At 38.6% G+C, this 20,611-nt stretch overlaps 1 protein-coding gene across 1 annotated transcript; it reads right to left on the reverse strand.

The window, feature by feature from the left end:
• Positions 1-248: 248 nt before the first annotated feature.
• On the reverse strand, positions 249-6,573 carry LOC146484702 (uncharacterized). The gene is made up of 3 exons (XM_085104424.1): positions 5,862-6,573; positions 779-862; positions 249-256 (listed from the first exon to the last, which is right to left on the reverse strand). Exons 1-3 carry the CDS (start codon positions 6,550-6,552, stop codon positions 249-251), a joined length of 783 nt encoding a protein of 260 aa, XP_084960550.1. The 5' UTR covers positions 6,553-6,573.
• Between the last annotated feature and the right edge of the window lie 14,038 nt (positions 6,574-20,611).

Raw genomic sequence — 20,611 nt, forward strand, 5'->3', positions numbered from 1 at the left:
GCAGCTCCTTCCTGTAAATCCGGTTGCGCATGCGCAAGTGTAATTATTTTTTCCGTCAGTGCAGGTTCCACCGTTCAGACAGGGATTTGGGGAGCAGTCATCAATATCTAGATAAAAGAAGAAACGATACGAATTAGTATAATGTTGACTTAAGGCCCGTTTAAACAGTTTCAACATTTGACCAACATTCGTTCCACAAAAGTTGAATGGATGATGGGCAAATGTTGGACAAATGTTGAATGAAGTGTTCAAACGGCTTTAACACCATTCACATTTTTGAGAACAAAGGAAATGTTGTATGGATGTTGAGTGAAAGTTCAAAACAATTTAAATTTGATTCAACACGTTTTCAACATTTTTTACGCTTTCAATAATGTTTTTAATTAAAAGGGATTTGCTGAAGCAAAGACATGCAAAAATTACAGAGAGATTTAAGGTTCGACGTTTCGGAGTCATCTTGACTCCATTATCAAGAGAAAAAATCAGTTTGTGAACGCGGATATTTAAATAGGCTAGAGCTGAAAATTAACATATTAATAGATGGTCAAACAAATACTTTAGCGCGAATTGAATCAGTTTGCACGTTCAGTTCTGGCTTCAGTTTGCGTATCAATAGCATCTCATGAATGAGGCAATCAAATTTGCTGGTGCATTTCGCAAGAACGTGAAACAGTTCTAAAAAACGCTGTGGTATCTGGTCATTATGTTGAAGATGGTAATGTTTGTAAATTGAAGACGACTTTCTTGTGTCCGTCTACGCGCTCATGCAGGTGCCCACGCGTATACCCCACATATCCTACATCGCACAGGTTACATTTAAATTCGTATACTACGCATTGTTGGTTGACAATGGAGGGCTTGGCTTCTTGCACCTTAAGAGCGCCTTTTTTTCATGACCGAGTGAGTGGTGGCACAAGGTTCAAAAAGTGACTACCCTCATATTTTGCTCAGACATACTCTATGATGAGTTAATAAACGCGGAGTATTTCTTATGTTCAGCTCTGCTTTTATTTTCCAGAAAATTACCAATAACTGTAACGGGCGCCGACCGTCATAAAATGGCGGAAATTAGTGCGTCGAGTAACACACAAGAAATTCGCTCGTGCAAAGCGCAAAAGGAAGCACGGGTTTTTCAAATTGGTGTATTTGTGTAAGAGACACTGGCAAATGATTCAAGTCTAAAACCAGGATTGTTTACTTAAATGGGAATGCACGGCACGAGTTTGAAAATCACCAATATTTCATTGTTTAAAAATCTCATTTTGGAGCAGTTTTTCAATAAACATTTTTCCCATGCGGTATCACTCAGAAGCGCTTGAGATTATGGTTGTGATTAGTGGAAATGGTCTTCTTTTCAAGGATATAAAAATTAGTCTGGGGCTTTTAACTTCTGCACGAAAAAAAACATGCTCTATGTCGAGAAAATCACACATGACTCCACTTGTCAACAAACACAAATAATCGAATTAGTCTCTGTTATCGAAGCCAATATTCCAAGCAAATCTTAGGGCTTAGCACCTATTTGATTAGAAGGTCAACATTACAAGTTTACCTTGCTAAAACAGTGGCTGTAGATTGGTTTTCAGTCCTGCTTTCTCTTCAAAATTACCATCTTCCCTCTGACAGCGAGTTTACGAAATCAACAACTATCTGAGCGATACCCGGGTGGCTCTTGTACAAACATCGGCGCTATTCTTGGCAGTTTCAAACACACCATAGCTGCTATCTTTCTCTAACGTACAACTGAGGTTGTTTGATCGTAAAAAAATGACCATTGAGCGAGATTTTTGATTTCTGAGCGACACTGTCGTTTTGACTTCTTCAATCCATGCATATCATTTGTATGTCACGCAATGGCTTATCACACTTCTTACAAGGAAGGCTTGGTTACCAATATTCCTTCAGGTGTTACACAAGTTTTGCGGATAACGAAATAATTTTGGTTTGTTAAAAGAGACACTCTGTGATATAAAATTCTTAAAACAAATAGACAGAAACGCCAAAAAGAACGAGAGAGGTTAAGGAAGAAAGACCCACCGATCGACAGACAAGCAGCCCGAACGATGGAAAGAAAAAAAGAAAGAAAGAAAACGAACAAGCAACAATGGAAGAAATGAAGGAAAGAAACAAATGTAAAATTTAGAAGAAGGAAAGTAGTAATAAAATAATGGGAAGGAAAAAGCGGTAGCGCTCAACACCAAAGAAAACCAAATTTGATAACTGAAGGTGAACCAATCCTAATCCGTCATTCAAAATTTTTAAACAAACAGATGATCACGCAGCCACGTTGTCCTTCCGGATAACACATGAAATGGATATCAATTGCTCTTCTCAGAGGTTAGCTGGGGGACAGTACTCCCAAGATAAACGAAGTCGAGCAAAAGAAAAAAGTGCCCTTATCCTCCAGACCCGTAGCGGGGGGAGGGGCAGGGGGAGCTTGAGCCCACCCAGAATTTTTGGAAGTTAAAAAGCAATGTGCCCAAAAATATATAATTAAAACAAATTAATGTTGAATTCTGACGCTGCAAGTGCCTTTTCACTACCTGTCAGTTTCCTTCGCTAACAGGCACTCCTATCTTGTGAATCGGAAATAAGAATCAAAATGGATTGAAGCCAACCAATCTGAAGTCGTAAAAGCTGTAAAAACAAAAACCTAAGAGTGTGATCCAGGTGTAAAGTTATTGTTTTACTTACTAAATCTACCGGGGTTTTTTGATGTTCTCGTTACATCTTAAACTCCCAAATCAGTCTGTTTTTGAGTAACAGTGGAAGGGGGGTGGGGGGGGAAGGGGGGGAGGAAGAGTAGTTTTGTTTCACCATTTTGCCAAGCCCCCTCAGTTGTTTTAGCCTTGCTACGGGCCTGTCCTACCGTTGCTTTCATGTGGAAAAAGCATGTCAGCACACACACAGTCTGTCGGCGTAAGTGATGTTGAGTCGGAGATCAACTTCATTTTGGCACGGGCTTCAATTTTCACTACACCTTGTGACATTTCGGGCATGACCATCGGTCCAGTTCATCCCTCCTCTTTGGGCATTGGGTGGTGGAGAGGTTCCCAACGATACCTTATCGAGCTACGCCAAATTTAAGGGAAATCGCGCAAGGCTGACCGCGGTATTAACAAGGCGCTTTCGAAGACTATCTAACACGTACCAGAGCCAACAGGTACAAATTTTCCCGTAAGGCAACGTAGTTTTGCTAATTCATGATAGGGGAAGGTCAATATGAAATATAAAAGTTGTGTCTTATTTTCAAACTGAGCGAAAAGCCGTAAGTCGAAAAAAAAAATTAACATATACTTGCAACAAGAAGCTCGCCGATTTAATAATCAGCCTGTTTTTGGTGTGCGATAATTTAATTAAAATGTTTATCACGAACTTAACTTTTTTCCGTGAATGAAACCAACATGCGTATTTTCCTGGAAACCCAACTATAAACGCAATGCTTATGCTTTTTGTTATCGTCGTCATCATCATCATCATCATCATCATCATCATTATTATTATTATTATTATTATTATTATTATGGATACTATCTATAGCCGTAGCTACTAATCTGTGAAGAACTCCGTTAAGTTCTCTCAAATAAACTGAACTCTGACAGTTACACAATTTTGTAGTCTCATTATATTCCCTCAGAAGTCCTTCAGACTAATCGCTGGTAATGAGAATGGTCATTTCCAGGGCTCATTACAGTGGTTATTTTACATCTCCAAATTGGAGACGGGGCCGCCATAAAGATTTCAACGTGTCCATCCGAACCATTTGAGGGTCTAACCTTCTTCTCTGAAAATTTCTGACCCTGAGTATGGGTGCGGCCGTGGTTCGAACCCTGTGGCGCTTAATATTATATTCATCATAATTATTTAGAAACCTTTTGTTATTTTATGTTCAGGAGCACAGTTATCGTTGCTTTGGGTAGGAATATGCCGTGACTGTAAATTGCTATTAATCCGGATTCATCGGCCATATGGAACTGTGTAGCTCGAGCCTAGCTCAAGTTACAAAGGGCATTGAAAATGTTGTCCTTCTAAAGCCTGTGACATTTGTTTGTCTTTTAGCATGTCACTGACAAATTAGTTCATCGCAAACACCCTTACATGAAAAAGATTCAGTCACTTTGTCTAGGCTGCATCTGCCAGAAATAAGATTCGTTTTCCGGGTTCTTATCTGCTTTTTGCTTTAAGTATGTTCTTCATTGGCCTTACAAGCTGAGTGCTAAAAGCATTGGTGGCATTTATACCAGTGTTAGGCTAACCTTCAGGTGATAGATATATTGCAGGATAAAGCTGAATAATAGACAGTGGCCAAGGGGAAAAAGTTTTGAGTAGCAACCGAAAAACTCAGAAAAGGGTTTCTTTTTCTATTTTCTTTCTTTCTTAACACCACTTACATCACCGGCCCGTGTTACACTACCCGCCATGAATAGCTTTCGCTAAACGCGGGTAGTGTACATCTGAATAATATAAAAGATAATATTAATAAATGATTGATTTATTTGAGCGAAGCTTACAAAACGCGCGAACTTTCCTATCGTAAAGAAGTAATTGTCACAGCCTTCAACTTTTGTTGTTTTAGTCTCGTCGATAAAGTCAGGCAAGGCCGGGCTAGTAAGCTGGAGATGGTGTGCCCCGTTTGACACCAGGGGACACTATTCTGTCCGCTGCACGTGCAAGATGTACAAAGCATCTGCTTGTAAAAAAATTGTACCAAAAAATCCCATCCTAAAAGATAAGAAGCTGGTAACAGATTTAGTACCATGTCAGCTAGGGGATTTTAAGCTTGAAGTCTGTAGACGCAGACAAACTGCCACGGAAAAAAAATATAATCTGGTTGTTAGTTTTGCTGGGTGTCCTGCGCGCTTGGTCTCATTGCGTGACAAACATGATCGTCTCATTCAGTACAGACGATTCCTCTTGTGTGCGTCTTCGGGCTGCAAAATTTCTTCTTTTGCGACTATAGATAATTGGCTCATTTTTCTTAATGGTACAATTGAGTTACTTTATTTGCTATAGCTGTGTGGAGACTCAAATATGGTTGAATCTGTCAGGAACTGTAATGTTTCATGCAGGAGTCATACGTATGGTTGTTGATTACTTGTGCTTTGGTAAACATGGTCGAAGGGAATATAACAATTTTGAAGGGAGAGTGGCGATGAAAAGCAATCTACAGACACAAGTTTTGCAAGGTAAACTTGTAATGTTAACTTTCAAATCAAATACGGCGCTACGCACTAAGATTTGCTTGGAATACTGGCTTCGATAACAGAGACTAATTCGATTATTTGTGATTGTTGACAAGTGGAGTTCGTGATTTTTCTCGACATAGAGCGTGTTTTTTCCGTGCAGAAGTTAAAAGCCCCAGACTAATTTTTATATCCTTGAAAAGAAGACCATTTCCACTAATCACAACCATAATCTCAAGCGCTTCTGAGTGATACCGCATGGGAAAAATGTTTATTGAAAAACTGCTCCAAAATGAGATTTTTAAACAATGAAATATTGGTGATTTTCAAACTCGTGCCGTGCATTTCCAGTTAAGTAAACAATCCTGGTTTTAGACTTGAATTATTTGCCAGTGTCTCTTTCACAAATATACCAATTTAAAAAACCCGTGCTTCCTTTTGCGCTTTGCACGAGCGAATTTCTTGTGTTGTTACTCGACGCACTAATTTCCGCCATTTTATGACGGTCGGCGCCCGTTACAGTTTTTGAGAATTTTCTTGAAAATACAACCAGCTTTGAACAAAAAAAATATATCACGTTTGTTGGCTTATCATAGGGTATCTCTGAGCGAAATATGAAGATTTTGAATTTTTGAAGCATGTGCCACATTTTACTGATATCACGCGGTCTTCACGGACATTCTCTCTTAAGATCTTCATTGAGTTTTCGACTCACAAACACAGGTTGGATGGCAGTTCCTACTTTTAAACTTAATTTACTTAGTTGCTGTTTCACAATGTTCGCTGAACCCTGATCTTTAAACGGTAGGATGACTCTAACGGTGTTCGCTTTCTCTTGTGACGATGGATAGGGCTGTGGATCAGATACCTTAGTGTCGATAACCTTTTTGATGGCCGTGTCAATTAAGTGTTGTGGGTATTTAAGCTTACTGAACACTTCTCTGAGCCGGTCGCATTCTTCGTGGAAATGTGACCAATCAGAAGATAATCGGTAGGCCCGGTCTAGCATGGTGTTAATTAGGCTCCGTTTATAACGATCATCTACGTGGCTCTGGTAATGAAGTAGAAGGCCTGTATTGGTGGGCTTGATGTAAACCTTGGTTTCTATCTTGGGAGCTTGATTAAGTAATTCTACGCCAAGAAAGGGAAGCGACCCGTCATGTTCGGTCTCCATAGTGAATTTCACGGAAGAATGGCAATGGTTGAGCGTGCGTAAGAAGTGGTCAGCGGTTACTCTATCGGGCATTATGGTAAGAGTGTCATCCACATACCTCTGGTAGAACGGGGGTAGCAAGCCATCCTGTTGCAGAGTTTCCTCGATGGAGCACATGAAAATATTTGCAAGCAATGGGCTAAGAGGAGAACCCATTGCTACTCCGTCAATCTGCTCATACAACGACCCGTCAAACTGAAAGAGCTGGTTCTAAGTAGCTGCCATTCTTCCGTGAAATTCACTATGGAGACCGAACATGACGGGTCGCTTCCCTTTCTTCCCGCTTCCTGTGTTTGTGAGTCGAAAACTCAATGAAGATCTTAAGGTGCAAGAAGTCAAGCCCTCCATTGTCAACCAACAATGCGTAGTATACGAATTTAAATGTAACCTGTGCGATGCAGGATATGTGGGGTATACGCGTGGGCACCTGCATGAGCGCGTAGACGGACACAAAAGAAAGTCGTCTTCAATTTACAAACATTACCATCTTCAACATAATGACCAGATACCACAGCGTTTTTTAGAACTGTTTCACGTTCTTGCGAAATGCACCAGCAAATTTGATTGCCTCATTCATGAGATGCTATTGATACGCAAACTGAAGCCAGAACTGAACGTGCAAACTGATTCAATTCGCGCTAAAGTATTTGTTTGACCATCTATTAATATGTTAATTTTCAGCTCTAGCCTATTTAAATATCCGCGTTCACAAACTGATTTTTTCTCTTGATAATGGAGTCAAGATGACTCCGAAACGTCGAACCTTAAATCTCTCTGTAATTTTTTTTCAATAATGTTGAACGACCTGTCACCAAACGCACCGAACATTTGGTTCAACAAAGTGTTGAACGCATGTTGAACCAAATGTTAAAACCGTTTAAACAGGCCTTTAAGTGTTGTGAAAATATATCTACTGGTTTTTTCTTGTATATGACAAGTGTAACCTTCCAATACACACCAGCATGCCCTTCGTTTTCTAGAATATTCTCCCAAATATGCTTTTCAACCGTTGTGCGCCCATAAAAAGAGGTGGTACCACCTACAGTAAAAATGGGATGTTTTAACTTGTTGACAATAAGGTATAGCAGCGTCATGACCATGACAATTTAATGACAATCACAACAAATTATTGTTAACTCTTGGCAATGTACTGACAAAGGTCGCGATACAAGTAGCCTTAGTTTTCTGAAAGTGCTAATGTGCATGATCTGAAGTCACGTGTTGCTTTGGTTTTTGACGCCAGTCCTCATTTTCTAAACCCCTCGTGACGATGATACTTACTAACACTGCAGCTCCTTCCCCCAAATCCTGCTGCACATGCGCAAGTGTAGTTATTTACTCTGTCAGTGCAGACCCCACCATTGAGACACGGATTTGGAAGGCAGTCATCAATATCTAGATGAAAGGCGAACCAACAGAAATTAAGATATAAAATAATATATATTGTTGCAATCTTTTACAATTCCGTTCACTGTTACAACAGCTGAATTTTATTCTGAGAATTTGAAACCAACATATGCTAAATGGCAAAATGTTTGCTTCTCGTATACCAAAATTTCTTTTTGCTCTAAACAGAGAATAGCTACCAAAACTACAAGAATAGAGAATACATGAACACGCGTTTCCGTTCTGGTGATAGTGCCAAAAACAATGAAAGATCTTCTCAAGTAAGTTATTTGTAAGTAACAGAGTTGAAAAACAAAGGAATTAAATAAAAAAAAAGCCCAACACTATTTAACGCTTAGAGGAACGACCAGGAACCCAAATCACTGGAATTAACCTGAGTTTTAATTTTCTTTTATTCAGTATTTCAAACCGATAAAATAAAGACATTCCTCCCAATCGTTGGACAAGGGTTACAAATGGCAATCGCTATTTACCACAAGCTCGGAACTTTGTAAGAGTTTGCCCGTCGCAAAATATGACTCTTTTGGTACTTTTGTCATACTTATGTCCTTTGCGACAAATATTTTCTCTCTTTTTCTTTTTCAACTTTTAGAACATTGACTTTTGAGGCATAGCGTTTCATAAAACACCCTCCGAAGTAATAAAAAAAAAAAAAAGAAAGAAAGAAAGGAACTGGAAGTTGATACTTACTCGTTTCACAATCACCCCCGCTGTATCCTAGTGCACAAAGACATTTGTAGGTATCGTAATGATACAATGGAGAACAGAAACCTCCGTTTTGGCAGGGTTTGTTCAAGCAAGGAGTCTGAAAAACAAAGGCATACGATCAAACTTTGCCGGATATTTGACTGACAAAGAAACACCACCATTTTATAAATTGTCAGATTCAGTTTCTTCCAGTTGCTCTGATTTTCCCCTCTCAACAAACTAACATTTCAGGGACATTTTGGAGTTCCAATTACACTTTTTTATAAGAAAGTTCAGCTTAAGATTAACCCAAATTTTAAGAACATACTATAAAGAACATACCCAGGCTGAGACTCAGTTAAAAATCTTTATTTTGCTCTTTGATTTTTTTTTTGTTTGTTTTCTTGTTTGTTTGTTTGTTTGTTTGAGATGTAAGTAGTATAAATAAAAGTAAAAGAAATGTAAAACTGTAGTCTAACAGGGCAATTAACTCAAATATTTAAGGACGTTTTTCAACATTAAAAATGTGGTTTTCTTATTGCATGTTACCCTGAAGAACAACTCAGTTCGTAGTCTCGGCATCAAAGGAAGACTCCAAAAAATCGCAGCAAAAAATGCACTTTGATAGGTTCCTGGTCACGTCCGACTTGATTTATTGAAATACTCTACCACACGACTTTAAAAACATGTTAAGAACGTTTTCAGGCTCAAATCGAAAAAAATAAAATATGACGTTCTTATAAAAATTAAAAGAGTGTAGATCAGGATGGTGTCCGGAGCCAAAACTCTCTGCTAATGAAATGAAGTTTTACTTCGTTTCTTCCGATCCCTTCGCGCGTTTACTAACTCTGAACTATGTTAAAATGACCTAGCCTTAGCAGTAATATACCCCTTTTCATTGGGTATCCAAGCCGTTGATGTGGTAAACATCCGGTAATTGGTTGAGGACATGGATTATTAACAAGTTTGGGAAATAAATAGAAAATTTGAGTCATTTTCGGATGAGAACTTTGCTATGCATTGTTCAAATACAAAACATTATTGCTTAGAAACTACACAACAAGCATAACAATAGCATTGATTTTTAGACGATAAAAATTACAGCAATGGTCAAGCGGTATAAGCAGTGTTTAAAATATTTAAGGTTACTGTATATATTCGAGGATGTCCTCCGGGAAATCTTTTCTACGTGCGCTGTTTTAAAATAAATACTGCAAAACTATATATCACCTTTTGCACCTCATTAAAGCAGTTGTCAACGTGGCAATGCCACCGACCAATGGAGCACAAAGAACCTCCTAAAGATTCTGCGTTCAAAAAAGGACATTGATCTGTCACAGGCCAGAAAATAAATTAACTCGAAAAAAACGAGGTCTCGCGCAGAAAATACTACGGCGAAATTTTCATTAACGTAAAAGGAAATGGTTGTACAATGGCTTAATCTTTTTTTCTATTCACCTTTTCAGAAATTTCTATCGTAACAAACCCTTATCATTTAACTCAGTTTTCTGGCGTTTTTAATGAAACTTTAGTGTACACTCATATAATACGCAAAAACCATTGACGACTGACATGAGTTTCACTAGACCCTAGTACCTATTTAGGTCCTTTAATAAATTATTCAACTCACCCATTTGGAGAAATGATGAGAAGTTGAGTTTTCTTTCAAGCTATGAGAATTGTTATACATGTCAGCAAGCAGTAATTCACACCAGAACATTGCTTTTTCGTCTTGTTCCGAAGCTATGTTCAAGGATACACAAGCAGGGGACGACATTAAACATCTCATTGCGCAATCAGCAAACTTGGGAACCTTAGTGGATACATATCTTGGCACTTCGAGAAACCGAGCCTCGTACTTCACAAAGCTAGAATATCGACTTGACGTAACGGAATCAAAATGAAACTCTACAGCTTCAGCGTCGAAAACAAACTGATAGAGACAGAAACAGCAGGCGAGTAAATTAACCAAAGTAAACATGGTAAGCTTGCTTTGCATCTCTAATGTCATAGGAAACTTTTCCCGTGCGTAGATCCAAGGCAGGTTAGGTTTTATGGCTCAACTTGGCGTATCCTGCCTATCTACACCTGTTGGCTGATAAACTTAAAATGGCGGTTAAGGAACGTTTCACAGTTGTATATTATTGCATTTTAATAATTAATGTTGTTGTTATAAACCCTAAACTGTGACTAAAGAAAACAATTGTGCTTGTTGCTATATAACAAAAATTAAAGAAAACCGTGTAAGATTTTACGAATTGGGGAACGACTACGTTACCGGGAACATGCGTCTGATGTTAAAAAGTTTTTCAAACTTTCTAATAACATGAGTGCTTCGATAACTCTAATAGAAATACTGAGAGAAGGAGATTTTGTTATTATTATTATATAATTTACTTAGAAAACAGCTATATGAAAACAATACAGGTCAAGTTTGCAGAGTTAATGAATACAAGGCTATGCTCCAATCAAATTACAGCTATTTTTAAGCTGTTTAGAAAAGATACTCCGTGTTTAATTTGCAAAACACGTTGGTGGCATCCCTAAGACGTCGAGTTAACTAAGGTATCAGTTAAATATTATAATGACCTACGAGGAGTAATAGAGCCTTTTTTGATGTGTTTGCTCTATTTTTCTTTGATCGTTTCTTACCCTTCCACTCACCTAACCTAGTCGTATCGAATGTAATTCAAGCCCACGAATCACCTGCCGGCGAAAAACACCCCCCCCCCCCCCGGGAAGGGCGGGGGGAGCAGTAACCCCCTATATAAGCTATATAGGTATGTGCAGCGCCAAATGGTATGGTATTTTTAGCCTTTTGGTCTGAAATTGGTTATAGATTTTAACCATTTTAGTCACGGTTATGGTTTCTAGAAAATTGGTGTGAATTTTAGAGGCCAGGTCTGAAAAAAAAATTACCGAAAAATACATAGTTTGGTGTGAAATAGGGTCAGGCGGTTTGGAGAAGCGAGCCGCACACCCCCACTAAAATTTCTGAGGAGTACGCCCTAGGGCAGAAACACAACAAGGTTTAAGGACGGTGCCTACTATTGTTACTGCGCATACGTTCTGCGCATCTGGAGATACTCGGGTTTCCTATGGGTGGTGCCCACTATTACAGGGATATTTTTTGCGCGCTCTAAAACTATGCGGAGAAAGCAGAACTTAGCAAGTGATTTTGGTATCCAGAAAGAAAATTTGGGGTAACCATGCATTTTTCAGAGATAATAAAGTTTCAATTTGAAAAATAGCGCCATACATTGCTTTGTAATTTGCTGCTTTTTAGAATAATAGTTGCTTAGTTATCTCTAAAAAATGCGTGGTTACCCCATATTTTCTTTTTGGATTTCAATAGCCGCTACCAAGATCTGCTTTTCCCGCATAGTGATAAACCGTGCAAAAATACTTCGCTATTAGTAGGCATCGTCCTTAAAGTATCAGAAAACCAATACAGTCCAACTTATAGTAAGGGATCTGACCCTCAGCCAAATGACCACTTAATACAGGTTGCACAGAATACACGTCAAACGCAATAAAACGCCATTTTATACCACATTTTATTACTTCGGTTTATGCACAAAAGCACTCATAAAATTACTTTCTCGGCTAATAAACTGGTATGGCACAACGAGATCATAGTATGCAAACAGACTGATAAAATAGCACTGAGATCATACAGTCGTATAGTCCTTAGACTGGATAAATTTGTAGCAATGGCTGTTAAACACGCGCCACCCATCATTCACAAAAGCACTCATAAAATTACTTTCTCGGCTAATAAACTGGTATGGCACAAGGAGAACATAGTATGCAAACGGACTGATAAAATAGCACTGAGATCCAACAGTCTTATAGTCCTTACAGTTTTTGTTGAAACCGATTTAATCACGTTTAGGATCCTGTGAGCCTGTTCCAGCCGTTCCCATAGTGGGGAGTGATGCGTAGGAATAACAGACGGAAGCGGCGGGAAAAAACGAGAAAAGACTGGAAAGAGGGGGAACCCCCTCCCATTTTTTTTTTCACGGTTTTCACTTTTCCAGTTGTTTTTAGATTGAAGTTCCCATAAAACCAGTCTCCCACGGAAGCCTTGCTTACCAGTCTAAAGCTTTGCACAATTCTCATGTGAACCGGAATTTAAGTATTCGAGGGAAATAATATTTGCTTTTGAATTGAAGGATTAAAGAAGAAAACAGAGCTGCCGCTCCAATCAAAATGTAGGTTTCTTTGGGCTATTTTGGGAATCGAAGCTTTGTATAATTTGCAAACCACATAGGTGGTATCCTTGAGATGTTGAGTTAATTAAACGTACTGGTTAACTAATAAATTATACATATGAACAGATGCTTTATGAAGGGAATTCCGCTTTTTAATGTTTTCGCTTCATTTTGCTTTGGTTTTTTGTTAACCCTTGGCTTTCACTTCATCCGCTGAGTCGCATTGAGCGTAATTCAATCCCATGATTCTTTAAAAAACTAAGACGTGAATCGATTAACTTTCGTGAATTTTGTTCAACGTGTACTAGGTGCACTTGTGTTCATACAATTTCTCTGACATCGGTCTCAATTATATCAACTGGGGATACTGCTTAAATAGTTCACTTTTTACAAACAGATGACTTTCCAACGACGCAGGGTGCATCGTTCCAACGGCCATTATCTTTCCACATCTCCAAGCAATCCTCTCCGCCGCCTGCACCGTTATTAGGTTCACCTGATGCGAAATTCTGATACGAGCCCCAGGCCTTTCCGTCCTCCCAGATCCAGGTCCCTTCCGAGGCTATGTCACTTCCCCCCATCCAGACGTTACTGTTGACGAAGTTGTCCACGAAGTCATTCTCTGCTTGTGAATAGACGGTTACCAAATAGCCACCTTGGCCAACACAATACGTTTTGGCGCCCGACCAGGTCTTTTTAGTCTGGATAAATTTGTAGCAATGGCTGTTAAACACGCGCCACCCATCATTCACATTGCAAGCTGCAAAGTTAAGTGAAACTCAGCAAACAAACTATCAAAATATTTCTATCGTTATAGCAAATTGCAAAGAAGTATTCGTGAATTCCGGTTATCAGTAGTTTAAAACAACGTTCCAGGGCTTCGTTTAAGGGAGGAAAAGGAGAGGTGGGGGCAGGAAACAAACAGAGCCAGGATTAAAAATACTCCCGAATTGAAGCAAGTTATGAGCTCTGGTAAATGTTCTTATCCCTTTCCCACGCATGCGTTTTGAATCGTTTTGATGTCCACCGGCAAAAACATTGATCGAAGCGATAATCTCTACAACTGATGACTTCTATCGATAATGTAATGACATTCCAAAGTAAAAATTGTCAAAGTGGAAACGACGACGAGAAAAATTGGTTGTCGTTTATTTGGGTGCTTTCAAATTGTTATACCCTGGCCAGACTGTTCAGTTCCAAACGAAATCCAGTACACCGATTTAAAGGGCTGTTTACACTTCAGTCCGTTCTAAATAAGTTCCTATAAAACGACGCATAACATTTATAGAATGGTTGTGTCCTTTGGAACTATTTTATGTAATGTATAGGACTTGTAATTCAAAATGGTCAGGAGCATTTCACCCGCAAACTGGCTTGGCAATTAGCCAATCAGTTCATCCTGAGAAATGGAAAGCGAGCATGGAAACGAGAAATGAAAAACTGTGTCAAGTAATCCTGCTTCTGGGTGTGTGTCAACTAGAAAAAATGGAAGTCATCAAAATATAAAAATCGTTGTAATAAACATTGGCGTTTGACAACTTACTGCAGGTCTTTCCTGCAAATCCAGCTGCGCATGTGCAAGTGTAGCTATTAACTCCATCCGTGCATGTTCCTTCGTTTGCACATGGACTTGAAGCACAGTCATCAATATCTGAATAGAAAAAATATACGTTATCAACCGGTACAAAGAAAGCAGGTAATAATAATAATAATAATAAGAAGAAGAAGAAGAAGAAGAAGAAGAAGAAGAAGAATGATGACAATGATAATTATTATGATACAATGATGAATGGGAGTTTTATCTTAGACTAAATTTTAGAGACTTAGATTGCAAACTAACAAGTTTTTGAAATCCATGTAGTTGATAGTTTCGATTAAAATTTACCTGTTTTTCAGAAGTCCTTAGCCTAGATATGTATTGGTGGTCTTTTTTAATTTACTTTATTGGAATCTTCATTCGCATAGAAGAACTAGCTCCAGTTTCGGCCTTCTAAAAGTTGTGGACTGAGCGGTCTTTAGGCCCACAAAGTACAAGCTTAAAAGTACATAGCATCCCTCGCAGACGCTCTTTTGTGTCGTCACGCAATCCGCTGGGAGAAAAGATTGCATGACGAGCTTAAAGAACGTCTGCTTGGGAGGCTACAAAGTACGTGGACCAAGAGAAAATTACCATCGTTGTAAAACGCCGGCTAGCGTGCGGTGAAAGGTTGCGATTTTCATCAACTATTGACTTCATTAAAAGAAATTGACCAAGGCGATATAAAACGTGTAGGCGTCACGCGATTTATTCACGTTGTATGAACGTTCTCAGAACAGTTTTCGTAATAACTGATGCATACGTGTTAACAAATTGTCCACAAGGGAATAAGCATAACTTTATTGCAATGGCTGCCATTTGGATGTTTGTTAGCAAACATCTGAGTGCTACTGCGTACGCTTAGTTAGCCGGTTCAGCTATGTAATTCACAAAAGCCATCTCAAAGACCAAGCTACTTTCTCCGGCTTTTTTCAACGGCTCGCGAAAACTTACTAACACCGCAGCTCCTTCCCTTAAATCCGGTTGCGCATGCGCAAGTGTAATTATTTACTCCGTCAGTGCAGGTTCCACCGTTCAGACAGGGATTTGGGGAGCAGTCATCAATATCTAGATGAAAGAAGAAACGATACGAATTAGTATAATGTTGACTTAAGGCCCGTTTAAACGGTTTCAACATTTGACCAACATTCGTTCAACAAAAGTTTAACGGATGATGGGCAAATGTTGGACAAATGTTGAACGGAGTGTTCAAACGGCTTCAACACCATTCAACATTTTCGAGAACAAAGAAAATGATGTATGGATGTTGAGTGAAAGTTTAAAACAATTTAAATTTGATTCAAGACGTTTTCAACATTTTTTACGCTTTCAATGATGTTGAGCGACCTGTTCAGACGCCCCGAACGCATGTTGAACCAAATGTTGAAACCGTTTAAACGGGCCTTTAAGTGTTGTGAAAATATATCTGCTGTTTTTTTCTTGTATACGACAAGTGTAACCTTCCAATACACACCAGCATGCCCTTCGTTTTCTAGAATATTCTCCCAAATATGCTTTTTAACCGTTGTGCGCCCATAAATATAAGGTGGTACCACCTACAGTAAATGGAATGTTTTGACAATCGCAACGAATTATTGTTAACTCTTGGCAATGTACTGACAAAGGTCGCGATACGAGTAACCTTAGTTTTTGAAAGTGCTACTGCACATGATCCGAAGTCACGTGTTGCTTTGGTCTTTGACGCCAGTCCTCATTTTCTAAACCCTTCGTCCCGATGATACTTACTAACACTGCAGCTCCTTCCCCCAAATCCTGCTGCACATGCGCAAGTGTAGTTATTTACTCTGTCAGTGCAGACCCCACCATTTAGACACGGATTTGGAAGGCAGTCATCAATATCTAGATGAAAGGCGAACCAACAAAAATTGAGATATAAAATAATATTGTTGGAATCTTTTACAATTCCGTTCACTGTTACAGCTCAATTTTATTCTGAGAATTAGAAACCAACATACGCCAAATGGCAAAATTTTTGCTTCTTATACAACAAAATTTCTTTTTGCTCTAAACAGAGAATACCTCCCAAAACTACAAGAATAGAGAATACATGAACACGCGCTCCGGTTCTGATGATAGTGCCAAAAACAATGAATGATCTTCTCAAGTAAGTCATTTATGAGTAACAGAGTTGAAAAACAAAGGAATTAAATAAAAATAACCCCAACGCTATTTTTAACGCTTAGAGGAACGACCAGGAACCCAAATCACTGGACTTAGCCTGAGTTTTAATTTTATTTTATTTTTTCAAACTTCGATAAAATAAAGGCATTCTCTCAATCGTTACACAAGGGTTACAAATGGCAATCGCTATTTACCAAAAGCTCGGAACTTTGGAAGAGTTTGCGCGTCGCAAAATATGACTCTTTCGTTAGCCTTGTCATACTTATGTCTTTTGCAACAAATAATTTCTCTCTTTTTGTTTTTCGATTTTTAGAACATTGACGTTTGAGGCATAACGTTGCACAAGACACCCACCCTCAGAAGTAAAGAACAAAAATAAAAGGAAAAGAAAAGAAAACAAAGAAAGAAAGAAAGAAAGAAAGAAAGAAAGAAAGAAAGAAAGAAAGGAACTGGAAGTTGATACTTACTCGTTTCGCAATCACCCCCACTGTATCCTAGTGCACAAAGACATTTGTAAGTATCGTAATGATACAATGGAGAACAGAAACCTCCGTTTTGGCAGGGTCTGTTCAAGCAAGGAGTCTGGCAATCAAAGGCATACGATCAAACTTTGCCTGATATTTAACTGACAAAGAAACACCACCTTTTTATAAATTTGTCAGGTTCAGTTTCTTCCGGTTACTCTTACAATTAACTCAGTTTTCTGGCGTTGTTAACAAAACTTTAGTGTACACATATATGATACGCAAAACCATTGAAGACTGACATGAGTTTCTACTTAGTACCTACTTACCGGTAGGTCTTTTAATAAATTATTCAACTCACCCATTTGGAGAAATGATGAGAAGTTGAGTTTTCTTTCAAGCTTTGAGAATTATTATACATGTCAGCAAGCAGTAATTCACACCAGAACATTCCTTTTTCGTCTTGTTCCGAAGCCATGTTCAAGGATACACAAGCAGGGGACGACATTAAACATCTCATTGCGCAATCAGCAAACTCGGGAACCTTAGTGGATGCATATCTTGGCACTTCGAGAAACCGAGCCTCGTGCTTCACAAAGCTAGAATATCGACTTGACGTAACGGAATCAAAATGAAACTCTACAGCTTCAGCGTCGAAAACAAACTGATAGAGACAGAAACAGCATGCAAGTAAATTAACCAAAGGAAACATGGTAGGCTTCCTTTGCATCTCTAATGTCATACGAAACCTTTTTCGTGCGTAGATCCAAGGCAGGTTCCTTTTATGGCTCAAAGCGTATCCTACGTATCTACACCTGTTGGCTGATAAACTTAAAATGGCGGGTTAAGGAACGTTTCACAATTGTATATTATTGCATTTTAATAATTAATGTTCTTGTTATAAACCCTAAACTGTGACTAAACAAAATAATGTGCTTGTTTTTATATAACAAAATTTAGAGAAGACTTTTAGATTTTACGTATTGGGGAAACGACTACGATACCGGAAACATGCGTCTGATGTTAAAACGTTTTTCAAACTTTCTAATAACACGAGTGCTTCGATAACTCTAATAGAAATACTGAGGGAATGAGATTTTGTTACTATTATTATATAATTTACTTAGAAAACAGCTATATGGAAAACAATACAGGTCAAGTTTGCAGAGTTAATGAATACGAGGCTGTGCTCCAATCAGATCGCAGCTACTTTTAAGCTGTTTTGGAAATCATACTCTGTGTTTAATTTGCAAAACACGTTGGTGGCATCCCTAAGACGTCGAGTTAATTAAGGTATTAGTTAAATAATTTAAATAATTATGATGACCTACGAGGAGTAATAGAGCCTTTTTTAATGTGTTCGCTCTATTTTTCTTTGATCCTTTCTAACCCTTTCACATTCCTGATCAAGTCGTACTAAATGTAATTTAAGCCCATGAATCACCTGCCTTTCATTTCGTTGTATTAAAGTTCTAAAACTTAGCGTGGCAGCGATAAACACCCCCCGGGGAGGGCGGGGGTGAGCGGTAACCCCCTATATAAGCTATATAGGTATGTGCAGCGCCAAAGGGTATGGGTTTTTTAGCCTTTTTGGTCTGAAATTGGTTATATATTTTAATCATTTTAGTCACGGTCTTGAAAGTCTTGAAACGATTATGGTTTCTAGAAAATTGGTGTGAATTTTAGAGGCCAGGTCGGAAAAAGATTGCAGAAAATACTTTGGTGTGAAATAGGCTCAGTCGGTTTGGAGAAGCGAGCCGCACACTCCCACTAAAATTTCTGAGGAGTACGCCCCCGGGCAGAAACACAACAAGGTTTAAAATGTCAGAAAACCAATACAGTCCAACTTGTACTAAGTGGTCTGACCCTCGGCCAAGTGACCGCTTAATACAGGTTGCACAGAATACACGTAAAACGCAATAATACGCAATTTTATATCCCATTTGATCACTTCGGTTTATGCACAAAAGCCCTCACAAAACTACTTTATCAGTTAAAAAACTGCAACAATAGAATGGTATGACACTAGGAGAACATTGTATGAAAACGGATTGATAAAATAGCGCCGAGATCCTACAGTCCTATGTTCCTTACAGTCTTTGGTTGAAACTGATTCAATCATGTTTAGGATTCTGTGAGCCTATTCCAGCCGTTCAGACAGTGGGGAGTGATGGGTGGGAATAACAAACGGAGGAACGGGAAAGAAACGAGAAGAGACTGGGAAGAGGAGGCACCCTCTCTCTCCAGCCTCCTCGCAATTTGTCTTTTTTTTTTTTTTTATGGCGTTTTCACCGACCTATTTATTTTTAGATTGAAATTCCCACAAATCCTTTCTAACCAGTCTAAAGCTTTGCACAAATTTCATGTGAACCAGAATTTAAATTTTCGCGGGAAATAGTATTCCCATGCGTAACTAAAAATAGATTGATCTGTGAAAGCGCCGTAGCAAAGGCTGAGTATGGCAGTTGTACGCTCCGAGCAATGGGCTCCCGTTCCCGGTGATAGGGCGATAATTGATTGATGAAAATAAATAAGGAATTCAATTGCTTGTTAGGCTATTTTTTTATTAAATTTGAGTCGTTTTCTTTTAGAAAGTGACCTTGTTGTCCTTGTTTCTATATACCAAACTTAGAGAAAACTGTAAAGACGAACTAGGAGAACGATTGCTGTTCCGGAGATATGACCTGATAAGTTCTTCTAAACTTTACAACATGCGTGCTTCGTTGGCCTTGATAAAAGTACTGAGAAAAAAATTTTAAATTTCTTTTACAAAAATAACCAACTCAGAAAATAATATTTGCTTTTGCAGGATTAAAGGAAAAAAACAGGGCTGCCGCTACAATCAAAGTGTTGGTTTCATTGGGCTATTTTGGGAATCCGGGCTGTGCATAATTTGCAAACCACATAGGTGGTATCCTTGAGATGTCGAGTTAATTAAACGTACTGTTTAACTAATAAATTATAGATACGATGCTCTATGAAAAGAATTCCATGCTTTTTGATGTTTACGCTTCATTTTGCCTTGGTTTTTGTTAACCCTCGGCTTTCACTTCATCCACTGAGTCGCATTGAGCGTACTTTAATCTCATGCTGTTAAAGCTAACACACCTCGGAATAAGTTATCTCAATATCTGCAACAAAGAACTCGTAACACACTTTACTTTGAGGGGGAAATAGCGGTCCGGCGAGACAAGTGCATATGTAATTCTTATCTGTAATCTTAAACTGTATTCCAAGCCACTCAGACGGGACATATATACAAAGCTGAGCATCCGAGTTAGAACATAAAAGAAAATCAAAATTACTGTCATTGTTTTGTTTTGCTTTCTTATTTTAACATTGCCGATAAACTTCGATCTGATTCTATTAAACTCGTACTCCAACCTAAAGATTCCCAGGCGAGGGTTTAGCAACCACTAATAATTTTTAATTAGTCTTTTTTTTTTTTTGCCATTGACCTCCATAGAAAATAATACATAGAAACTGCAGGTAGGGTTTACGAAAAGGGAATATTTCTGTTTTTAATAATGAAGAGAATACCTTTCTTAAAGAAGCTTTTGTCTTTGTAGCTCATTTTAGTGTTCTTCAACTGGGTTTGATTACCGTTAAGTTTCGGTCAATTTTGACGGTTTTCTGAAGTTTTAGGGAAATCACAAGATGGCCGATTTCATAGTTCGCTTTCTTATCTTTAAAATTGTTTGTCCCGAGGTCATGAGCTCAGGGCT

The sequence above is a fragment of the Pavona decussata genome, unplaced genomic scaffold (genome assembly GCF_977016875.1).
Source record: "Pavona decussata unplaced genomic scaffold, jaPavDecu1.1 SCAFFOLD_31, whole genome shotgun sequence".
In the NCBI taxonomy this organism is placed as follows: domain Eukaryota; kingdom Metazoa; phylum Cnidaria; class Anthozoa; order Scleractinia; family Agariciidae; genus Pavona; species Pavona decussata.